At 45.2% G+C, this 12,217-nt stretch overlaps 1 protein-coding gene across 1 annotated transcript in view; it reads left to right on the forward strand.

Annotated features, from left to right (window-relative positions):
• The window catches only part of HTR4 (5-hydroxytryptamine receptor 4), a 97,389-nt gene that overhangs the window by 12,514 nt on the left and 72,658 nt on the right, over nt 1-12,217 (forward strand). The window contains exons 2-3 of the mRNA XM_082324288.1: nt 10,050-10,175; nt 11,162-11,362. Of these exons, the coding sequence (XP_082180414.1) occupies nt 10,050-10,175; nt 11,162-11,362 (327 nt within the window). The remainder of the gene's footprint in view (nt 1-10,049; nt 10,176-11,161; nt 11,363-12,217) is intronic.

The following is a 12,217-nucleotide window of genomic DNA, read 5'->3' on the forward strand; positions in this document are numbered from 1 at the left end:
TGGGAACCTGTTTTGTGTGGCTCAGAGCCGCATGGGGTGTCCTGGGGGTGTCTCAAATAAAAAGTATTCCAGAAACCCATGTATTATCTTGTCTGTGCCAAGTCTTCCATTAGCAGGGGTAACAACAAGAAACTCTTTCATTCCTCTAGATTCTTGAAACTGGGAAACTATCCAGGAAATATTAGAAGTTAGACAGCCTATAGGTGTATTTGTCTTTTATTGTCCAAGGTGTAAACAAGCAGCAGGCAAAGTACACAGCCTGGATATTTTAATATACCACCTGATGCCAGGACTCTTCCACCAGTCTTGACTGAATGCCTCTCATTTAACAATATTTCCCTGACTGCAAATACTGCCTGCAAAAGGAGAGCAGGACCTTCGTGCTTCTTGATTTGGAAGTCTTGCAACTTCCAGGCTTTCGGCAAAGATGGGAACAAAGGTTTTCCCTGGTTTGAAAATGAGAACTCGGTATGAGAATGCCAATAAAGACTAAAAACTGCCATTACGGTGTTTTGATAAAGAGTTATCTTTGGGGAAACAAATGTGTGGGGATAGGGCAGGACTTAATTGTCGGTTTTTATGGGAAAAGTTATAAGACAGGGAAACAAATGCTTTTATCCCAGGAGCAGCAGCTCACCCCTGAAGAGTAGTGGGCTCTGCTCGATCAGTGTTAGTGCGCCCCAGTTTTGCACCTGGTTATGGCAGAAGGCATCACACAGATTTCTGTGAGAAATCTGGGCACTCAAGGTATGTTTAGCATGAGTCTAAACCTCGATTTTTCCAGCTCACTCCTGTGCCAGAAGAGGTTACATCACATATCTGCATCAAGTTACTCTGTGTTTCTAAACTACTGAGCTAATGCTTGAGATAGTTGTAGTGTATGTGTAACGGTGATGTTGCTTATTTCTCTGTAAAGTAAAGTTCTTTTGTACAATAACTGAATTACAACTGTTGTTTGCAAGTACATACTAGACTCTGTCGGCAACATTTATAGAATATGGAAGTGAAATGAATGACAATTAATGGGAATGCTGCTGGGCAATAAGGTGCTTCATTAAATCAGATCTCCTGAGCATAGCTATGTTGTGTTTGTCATTTGAACATACAGCTTGCTCTGTTTAAGACTTACGTATGACACAAGATAGGCAAGAGCCACTTATCTGGAAAACAGGGGATAATCACATCATTAATATGGAATGTATACCAAAAGTCAGGTTTATTTTTGTGCTGCTTTCATCATCTTCTGTTCTTTATTAAACTGACATGTAGTTCGGTAGATGCAGTGGGCTTACTTCTGAGGAACAATTCTACTTAGGAACTGATCAAGACGTTTCTGATTAAAGGCACATTTGATCTTTGGTTTTATTCAGCATTTACAAAGGAGAAATGATTGTTACAAAACCTCTGCTGCCCTTTGTAGTGTGCCTAAATTCCTACCTATGGCAAAGATTTGGTTTTTTGATAGTTGTAGAGTATTTGGTAACCTCATTAAAATAAGTAGACCCTGCATATCTGAAAAGTATTGTTATGTTTATGTGAAAATAAAAGGGGAATATTCAGCATGTGAAGGGGGCATTGGGAATAAGATTTAAAGACTTGAAAGTATATTATAAGAAACAAAACATAGTGCCAAGGTCTTGCAAACTCCAGGTAGATGTGCAAGATTGCAATTTGTGATAGCACAGGGCTTTGCACAAGAGCTCTCTTGTGGTAGTTGTTAGTGGATCCCAAACAAAGCAATTACAGCAGCTGCCCATCCTCCATGTAAATACCATGATCTTAATATAATGCTAGTTTCATAAGCTAGTTTTAGCTTATATTTTAGGTGACAGTCTAATGGTTTTTAAGGATTGTACTTACACACATCAGCCTTGCAGCAATATCCGTTCATACGTGGGTGTAAATTACATAACACTTGATCTGCTGCCTGGGAAAGAGCAGAGCCAGGGTTTCACCCTTCATTGTATGAAAAATAGAGACAGACGCGGTTGCTGGACTCCCGCCTGACTTCCCCGCAAGGGGAGAGGCCCTAAGGCTTCGGCAGCGCCCGGAGACTCACAGGGTCTGGGTTTGTCTCCTACCTCTGTCGCACATTTCCCATATAACTGTGCAAACTGCTGTCCCTCTCTCGAGGTCTCAGACCTTCATCTGCATGAAGATCATGGTAAAGGATCACATTGTTCAGGATCCATTTTCAGCCCCAGATCCAATATCCATCCAGAAAACGCAGGTGCTTCTGCTGGTATAAGCTAAGGAAATTGCATGGACGAGCCGAAAACTCGTTTTTTCTGGGTTTGTTACTTGGAGCCCCTCATGCCTTGCCTGTAAGCCCGAACGTGGGCAGTCTCAAAGCCCGAGGTGTGTGCAGAGCTGGAGCCGTTGCTCTGGACCCGATGTCTCCTGAGGTCCCGCAGTGTCTGGCAGCTCCAGCACGCACCCGCTCCCAAATGGGAGCAATCTCCTAGCACGTACTGATTGACTGTGCAGCCCACACATGACAATTTTTAAAACATTTAAATAGCCTGTCTTCTTTGCTTCATCTTGACAATTGATTTTAATCAGTATTATCAGCTGCTTAAAACACTTAATTCTCTGAAGCACTATACCATTCAGCCTCCAGGAGATATGTGGAGTGGAGGTGCAGGATCAGTGATGTTATCGGTAGTTTTCTTCAGGAGGAGGAGGTCTGAAGTCCTCATTTCATCATTCACGGTCCCACTTGAGCTGCTGCTGTTTGCAGTAGTGTGGTGCGTTTTCAGCCCCACGCCATGAGTGGAAGCAAGTCAGTTTGCAGAATGTTTCTGAGGTTCAAACCAGCATAAAAGGAGGAAACCTCATCCCCTCCCACCTGCCCCACCGCCACAATTTATTTGGTTAAAAAAAAAAAAGGGCACTCAAATAAACTAATCGTATGACTGAGTTATTTTGATTTGCAGAATGCTGTTTATTTGTGGCTTGTCAATACTTTAAATAATTTCAATCTGTTTCTAAAACAGAAGTGAAGTACATAATTGGATTGAATCTGTCAGAAGTCCTGCCATCTGCACAGTCTGAAGCGAAGCAGCACAGGCAGTGTAGCATTGGAAGGCATTAAAAGAAGTTATATGCTTCTGGATTAATGCTGACTTCTGATTAATATTTTTAGGTGGCAGTAGAAAAGAATATGGTAACAGCTGGAAAGCCATAGATCAAATAATATCTTCCCTATTGTCATGTTTCTATACTGAGACACGCGTTGTTAGGTTTACTCATAAAATAACATGTCTTAATTTTTAAGTGTTTAATACTCAGCCTCTGATTTTATGCCTAGGAATAATCAGGGGAGTAGAAAGGAGGAGAGGCAAATGACAGCTTATTTGTAGTTAAAGACCTACATGAAATATGTCAGCTGGAGTTACAGAGTGAAAAGCCATGGCTTGGTTGAAAACAAAGCAGATTGACTCCTCCATGTATTCCCCATCCACTTTGAGGACATTGTTAAATCAAGAAGAAAGCTCTTTTCTAGGCTGCCCTGGTAAAACTCACTGCTCTGAGCTTTTAATCGTCTTCAGTGAGAATCACACATGTCCCTTGTCATGAAGTGCTCAGCGCGGTCCCTGGCTACCTCCAGGAGATGCTCCAGGTTACCTCTGCAAGCAGAGCTATTCCTCTCCAGTTTGGAAATGGGCCGTCCAGCCTCCTTTTTATCAGCTGCCCTCCTCTGCCCCCAAAAGAAAAGTCTTATTTATTCAATCCTCTTTTCCATCTCTCTCACTCCCGCCGGAGTGTCTGTGCAGTGCCCGAGGTGCTCTCAGCACTGAGCTATTTATTAGTGTTTTTTTCCCACTGCCGTGGCAGGGAGGTCAGGGTGTGACATGTGTAACGAAAACCAGAGGAGCAATGCGCGTGGTCTTACCAACATGACCAATCTATGCAGTTTAATTGCTGCCTAAAATATGCAAAAGCACTTGAGGTCATTTAGAAAAGTTGAGGTGTTTACAGGAAAGTAGAAATTGAGCTTGAAAAAATAATTACACTTTTTTTTTTTCCACATTAATGACTATACAGAAGAGCCTTTTAAATGTATCCATATATGGGTTTTAAGCATTCATTCCACATCAGTATTTCACCTTTTTCCTTAAGTGATTTCTATATTCCTACTAACCAGCAATCGTTTTGTCTGAGTCTCATTTCTTTATAATAGCAAACCCATCCATCTCTGCTTTATTAAACAGGGAAGCATGCTTGGAAGCCAGAGCACTCAGATTTGATCAAAGATGTTATGCAAACCATTGATTTTAATTTACGGCAATATCCGCTTCTTCTGTTATTAACAGCTTTGAATTACTAAGACTGAATAATTAACAAATATTCCTGCTCAATGATAGATTATTCAAAAGGCAGAGGTACGGAAACATAGCCCAGATGAACATCCTTCCTGCACCTCCAGTGATGTATATCCCTATTTAATGTTCCCCAGGGGAGCAATACAACACGGCATGAGAGAAATACTCTTTGGAGCGATCTCCCAAATGCTTCTGAAACTATTATCATAGCAAATGCTCCATAGACAAGTGCGCCAGCGTGTGCTTCTGACCAGCCGGTCTCCATTCAGAGCCCTGGGCTGTGGCCAGCCAAGTCAAATGGTGCAGACCAGGATGCCACCGCCTTCAGGGCAGGGTTGCCTGTGTACACTGGGTGGGAAACATGGGCTTAAAACGTTGCCCTCCTTCCTGGCTGAAGCTGAGGCATCCCTCAGTCTTCAAGCAGGGCAACATCTGGTGAAATGTGGCTCAGTGCTAGCCTCCTTTGGCATTTCCAGAGATTGTTTTGATGACTAAAACTCAAAATCTCTGTGCACCAAAGAAGACCTGTGGTGGGGAATTCTTTTCAGTGTCCATTCACTTGCACAGCTCTCTGCAGCTGATGAGGCTGGAGGGCATGGAGGTCTCTGTCCTGGGCAATAAGCTTGTTCCCTCAGGAGGACGTCTGGGAGCACAGAGCAGATCTAAGTCTTCACCTGCTATTATGGTCCTTGTCCTTCTTTGTGAGCCAAAATTAGAGGAAAACATCTGGGATTCTTACACAAGGAGACGGCCAATACCTGCCTTGCAAGGACACATCTCTTCCACCCAAACCCACATCCCTGCACTCAAGGTGTCATTGCTTAGCAAAACCCAGCTGAAATTCAGTGCCAGTCTTCCGCCCCAAAGCACCAAACTTGGCCAGTTATAACTTCAGAATTATAACTTCCTTGCAGCTGTTGGAGTTTTATCTTCAACGCAGAAAATCCTGCTGCTAAGAAAGAAAGAGCATAGAGGTGCCGCCAGCTATTTCTGTCCTAGCTGCACGGTGAAAATCGTAATTTCTCTCCACCTCCAGACCCCTTTTCTCTGGCGTCCCTCAAGCTCCCTCCCTGCCTTGGTCCTGCAGAACCTCCTGTGCCCATCTGGAGGGGAGCAGGGTGCACTGAGCAGGCAGCAGCATGTCGGGGCACCCGGCTCGCCCCTGCTGCACCACCTCGCCCATCTGTGCGGCACATGGATGCTGTCACTGCCGGGGAGGCAGCAGTGGAGGGTACGCCTCGACAGAAGGGATGCAGTGCTCCCGAGGAGTGGACACGATGTGAAGAGACTGCTCTGGTGCCTGGGGACAGGGCCATCCTTTCGGTGGCAATAGCAGGCAGTAGCGTTGACGTTTGTCGGGGTTTCCTGTATAGGCACAGCAGCTTTCCAGAGGGAGGTGAGTGGGCAGTTAAGTTCACCCATGCATTTATTACATGTTGTCTTGATTATTGTGAAATGTTTATGTCCAAATGTAAACCCATTGCCATTAGCATCAGAGTAGCTCATTCAAGGAACAGTTCAAATCAAAATGCTTCACTCCTTCTCTCTACCTCCCTCTGTGGGATGAGGCCCCAGGGCATCCTGACACCAAGTGCCTTCAGCTGCCAGCCTGAGAGCCAGCATCCTCGCTGCGGGAAGGGGACAGGGATCTCTCAGCAGGCAGCCTCAAAACCCTGGGGCTTCCCCCAAAAAAGAGCCAGCAGGCTCGGTTACCAGCCCCCCTCCCAAGGCACTGCATGGTGGAGTGAGAAGCCCCGTCCACAGCCCGTGGCCAGGTCACCCCACCGGCAGGGCTCAGGGAAGAGGGAGGTGTCTCTCCCCCTCTGTACACACTGTGGAGTGCAGATGCAAGGTGCTCAAATAACACAGTGATGAGAACTGTTTAGGAACAGCAGAAGGATGGGCAAAGCTAGATAAGACAAAATATAAATCTAACTCTCTGCCTGGCTCTGTACAAACTAAACCATCATCATCCTCTTTACCACTGTTCCATCACATATGTGCTGCCATGCTCACTTGTGCGGAAAAGGAACATCTTTTGTATGGTGCTATTCAGTGTAGTTTGACATTTTGTTTCGCAGATCCAGCCACAGAGCAATGTTGGCCTATTGTGAAGGCTTATTTAGACAGGTACAATTACACTCGGCAGCGAAGGTGCCTTTGATCCCGGCATCCCCATTGTTCCTGAGGCTTTTCATCCCACCCAGTACCCAGCTAGAAGGCCTGTGGCTGAGACCTGCCTTTGAAGTTGTTTCTTTTCCATTGCCCTTTAATTTTCATGGTGTCTTCTTCCGCTGACGAACATTATTAATGAAGGCTCTGGCATTCGGTTGTGCTCAAAACACTGATGCCTGGCAAGAGTCTGACCTTCCCCAGCTGTGCAGCAGCCATCTGCAGGAAGAGGGCAAGTAGTGGGCCCCGGGCAGTCTGTGCAGCTCCAGCAGAAGAGAATCGCCTTGTGCATCCCGCTGTGCGTGGTGCCCACAGGGAAGGACCCGATCCCAGCTGCTCATCCTTTTCCAAAGCACGTCACTGCAGTGCAGGTTCATGTGTCAGCAGCTCCCAGCTTCCTGCCTCCCAAAATCTCCAACACAGGACTTTGCTCCTGGGGAAAATGAGGTCTTTCAGATCAGAAGTACGTCGAGATGGGTGGTAGAGGGAGAGAGTGATTTCTAGATGCGGGGAAATTCTAGGAGCAGCCGTGTGGCCAGTGACCAGTTCTTGGGATTTTAGTGTTTGGATAAGGAATTAGATGCCAATTGCCTTTAGTTTTGAGGAAGGAGTCTCTGTACGCAATTTGAGGTGGTCACTGATGATTGAGAAACACAGAAACTGATGCCGTTTGCTTTATTTTGCATTTAGCTTGTTACTATGAGACCAAGGAGGAAAGCTGACTGGAGATAGTGTTCACCATATATTGAGAGTTCAAAAGACAGGCCAGAGAGAGGGAAGGCAAAGGAATCCGCCAAGAGCTATTAAACACAAGCCCACTGTGACACAGACATTTGTGGCATGAGAGAGCATGCAAGGGAGGCACTCCTGTATGCATGTAGGCATTTCATCTGCTACAGGCCACTGTCAGAGACAGGATGATGCGTGAGGCAGATCCTTTTGACCGATAGGGATTTTATTCTGTCATATGGGAGGAAGTACGACTGGACCAATGTAGGCAAATTCCAGGCAACAATTGCAATGTAATTGCAAGAACTGCAGACACAAACCCCACTCGTTACAAGAGTTGTCCAAGAACTAATGACCCAAGGCATCAGGAAGCAACGCTCTCCAGTAAAAACTGGGAAAGCCACATTCAGTTCAGACAGAACCTTGTCAACATTTCTGAATGCACCGAAGGATTTGCCCAGAGCTACCAGCTTCTTGGAGCCTTAATTGCCCTCACTGAAGTTGTGCTAAGTTCAGTAGACAACTCTTTCTAATTAAGTGCAAACTCTTTCAGATGCTGAGTCAAAACACATCCTGACTTTGCCTTTCTCCTATCTTAGCATCGATAATTGGCTTGCACAAAAATAATTGCCTTGCTGGATGCGAACCCATGGCTCGCCTGACCCCTTCAGCATAACACCAGAGACCTTCCTCCGTTAAGCAGGAGTGGATTTACTGACAGCACTGAAAACTGGCAGGGCAAAAGAAGCACTCTTGCCTTTGCCTCTGGGCTGGGATCATTCATTCCAACGCAAGACAAAACCCGCTTCCTTACAGGGTACCCTTCGCCCTGAGCCACCCCTACCCCCTCTCCTGGTACACTGGTACCCCAACAACCCACCTCCAGAAGGACACATGCCTGGCAGTGCTCAGGGACTTTCTGCCTGAAAACCTTGTAGAGAGGAGGGATACAGCCAGCTCTTCACTCTACGTGACATTTATTCATCTCTTAGTTTTAACACAGGAGATTATCTGGAATTAAAAGCTACCTGTGCTCTCACAGGTGAGAAAGCACTGCTTGGCACAGAGACATCCATTTATGAAGCTAAGATACGCAGTTGCCTTGGACCTCTTTCTTATTATAGCCATATAATTGCACTTGGTTTTGAGCCTGCATGTATCTGCCTCTTGCTGTGTTTTTCTATGAAACTAGTGTGAGGCCAGGGCATCTCCTTTCCTCTTCTTTATTTGATCATAAACATCCTCACCCATCTGGATGAACCTATACCCAGTGATGTGTTTCCTTGTAAAACACTGAAAATCAAGGAATTCCTAAGATATTGTTCATACCCAATGTGAAGAGTCCAACTTGAGCAGGCTGCCGTCTGACCCACTGGTGCATCTGGCAGTGGGCAAAAAAGTCATACTCAAAGTGGCATTGCTTTTAGGGACAAAAATGGAGATTGTGATTAAGTGGGTGTTCTGCAGTGCAGGCTCAGGGTGAAGTCAGTTGCTAGAAGCTTATTAAAATAGCACAGGTAGTGGCGGCAGGACCTCGGCAGTCTCTAATCTTTTTTAGCTTTGCCAAAATCAGGAGAATTCAATGAGATAAAGTGTAAAAGTCTGGAACGTATTTAGTAAATAAAAAGTGGCCCCAGAGGAAGTCAAACAGAATAACAGTTCAATTTTTCAATTACCTGAACAATCTCACAACATTCATCCTGGGTGCCCGATACCAGCTCTGTACGCTGTGAAGAAATTTCCTTGCTGAATTAGTGTCAAGTGCTGCTCTTCATGCCAGTTTATTTCTAGCCACACTTGATACCGTGAACAAACACCCGTTCTCACCTGTGTAATGTAATAGGGAAAGTTACACAAGCAGGCAAAGGTTTAGGATGTGTTTTCTTCTGGATACATAATTAGAAATAGCTTTAAAGGAAAAGTGGCTCAAGATTTTGTAATAAAACCAATTTTCTGAGAAATTGAACAGTATTTATGGCATGCTGTGCATTACCTTCCTGCTTTGCAGGCTCCAAAAAAAACCCCAACAACTTTTTTTGAAACATTTAACAAGGTATTTGTAGAAATGCAGACTTAAATATGTCCAACATTATGTTTTCATGTTATTCTTCATCCTTCTTTTCTTTCTCTTCATTAACTGAAAGAAATTATTGATGTCAGGGTAAGGGGAAATTGGGCACTTCCTTTTAAAAAATTTTTATTTTTTTTTCCCTAATTCTGGAAAAATTACCAAGTGGAAAAAAAATATGCCAGACTGCCTCTTGTTCTGTGGCACAGAGTGAAGGGACGAGAGAACAAGGGAAAAGATTATGTAGAAGATTTCAAAATTCGAGATGTAAAATGCTCATCTTGAGGAAAATCTTGGGAAAAAATCAAAATACAAAAGGAAAGAAAACCAAAATACTTCTGCATAGAAAATAACATTATTTATTGAGGTGAAAAGTGAATGAAAACATTTTTACCCAGAGGCTCTGAATTGGAAGCGACGTTGAAATCAGACACAGCGCACTTCAGCTCTCTGCTGTAGGTCTCGGCTTATCCACTCCTGGGAGACATGGGCAGCCGCGGGCATTGCAGGTGTCCTCCGCCTGTAGCCTTTCTGCTGATGAACATAAACGTCGCCGCTTTCCCCATAAATATGAAATGTTCTTTGTGAAACGGTGCCGAGGTCTTGGTGGGAAGGCTGCCTCGCTGCAGCGGGCGTGGGGATGCTGCTCACACTTGCCAAAACGAGTGCTCATGCCTAGCACCGCGGTGCTGCCCAGACAATCCCCTCCCAGCGCTGCTGCAGCTTCTTTTCTTTTCTTTTTGTGTGCTCCCCAGTTCGAGTGAGGGCTTTGGCGTACCGGAGAAGATCGTGCTGCTCACCTTCATCTCTGCCGTTATACTGATGGCCATCCTGGGGAACCTGCTGGTGATGGTGGCCGTGTGCCGGGACAGGCAGCTCAGGTGAGCCCACCCAGCTGGCCACTGCCTGCCCTTCTGCAGGGAGGCACAGGGGAAAATCCCTGCCAAAAAAACCCATGCCTGCAGCCGAGGGCATAAACCGCTGCAATGAAGGATGTCTCTTGCCATGCATTGCATCACAGTGATGTCAGACTCTCACACTGGCCTCTGTGCATCCCCACTTGGATTTACACCGTGGCGGTGGGATCATTTTAGTATCCATCCTCTACATTTTTAGCACTCCCGATGTCAAAAAAACAGATAAATCTGTGAAAACCAGAGCTAAGCAGCAATTCCTTGGAGAAGCAGGTTGGCCTCTACCCCTTTTCCATCTCAAATTTCCTAACAAGCCCATCAGAAAACCATGCAGATCAAGGTCCTGTTGCAGTTGTGCTGCACTCCCACAGCTTGGCAAATGCTGCCAGTGATTTGGGGGGGTCACAGGCAAAACTCCTGTCTCGAGGCTTGCAGCTGCCCCTGGGAGTTGTCAGACCAGCCTCAGGAGCAGAGTGAGAAATTCAACAGCCTCTATTCATATTCTGCGTGGGATTTTTAATGGATTTAATTCTGTTTTATTGTTATGATTTTAAAAGTACTCTTCAAGTTAAAATTACAGCTTCAGTCTAGATTCCTCTCAGTGCTTTCTGGAAGGATTTTCTCAATTTACAAGTTAAAACAAAATCCCCCTCTTCCACCCCAAACTCTCCAAGGCAAGCGGTGAGGCTGAGCCACATGCAGAGACCTGTGAGCATCTATTTGCCTCTTCTGTATGAGCAGAAAGATGTGTTCATGCGGAGAACACAGTGGATATGTAGCTGTAGAAACCAGGAACGAGCTAGACGTGACCATATAAAGTGAGGAGTGCATTAGAGAGGACCTTTCAGTGTGATGGAGCAAATTAGACCCAATCACAAGCTGAAATCTCTGTCCACATGTAGAGGATGCTGCACTGAAAGTATTCCACCCTAATTTTGTGATCTGTCTTGCAGGAAAATCAAGACCAATTATTTCATTGTTTCCCTTGCCTTTGCGGACCTGCTGGTGTCAGTGCTGGTGATGCCATTTGGAGCCATTGAGTTGGTTCAGGACAACTGGATCTATGGAGAGATGTTCTGCCTGGTCCGAACGTCCCTCGATGTCCTGCTCACCACAGCGTCAATCCTGCACCTGTGCTGTATCTCGCTGGACAGGTATGAACAGAAGAGCATAGAGAATAATTATAGTTGCTTTAAGTTTCTTTGGTGTTGTTGCCTGTCAGCAGTAGCCAAAGCACAAATATGAACCTGCTGGGAACGGTAGAGCAATAAATCTCTCTCAGTAGGTGATTTTGGAGAGATCTGTCTGAATCCTCATCAGTGTAGAAAAACTTTGAAAGGAATGAGATTTATATCGATAGAGCAAGCCAAGTTCTCAGCTGCTCTGCAGTGCAGCACTGTTTGCATTACTGATTGGATGTGGCACAGTTTCTTCTTTCAAGTAAAGAGAAGACACCTTAAAGGTGTATCCAAAGGAAAGGCCTGCAGCTGTCACAGACGGAGGTGCATCGTGCACAGCGTGTTGTTTTAGCAGGGACCTTGCTCTCCGTTACAATGTCAGGTGTTGCTTGCTCGCTGCCAGGGGCTGCAGGGGAGGCTTGGCTAGTGTAAGGCTTGATGCGTTGTGCTGAGCCCCGTCTTCCCAGGGACTGAAACACTGAATTAATCTGCCTTTCTCTCTCTTGTAAAAAAAATATGTGACATATCTTTCAAGTGCTATCAGAACTGCTCTTCCTGCTGCTAGCAGCCATACAGGCAGATGAAAACCAATACTACTAAATGACACATTTTGGCATATATTACTAGATCACATGGAGAAAGAGCAAAAAGAGAAACCCCTCCCCCATATTTTATGGGCTGTTTTTCTAAAGCATCCATTTGCACATCTCCACTAGTGACTGCTAACAAGGAGGCAAATAAAGCCGGCGAAAAAGGTGCATAGGCTTTGTGGGAGATCCTAAAAACTTTCTTTTCTTTCAAACTTTTCTTGCAAAATTAAAATTAAGCCAA

The sequence above is a fragment of the Platalea leucorodia genome, assembly GCF_965183815.1.
Source record: "Platalea leucorodia genome assembly, chromosome: 11".
NCBI classification, from domain to species: domain Eukaryota; kingdom Metazoa; phylum Chordata; class Aves; order Pelecaniformes; family Threskiornithidae; genus Platalea; species Platalea leucorodia.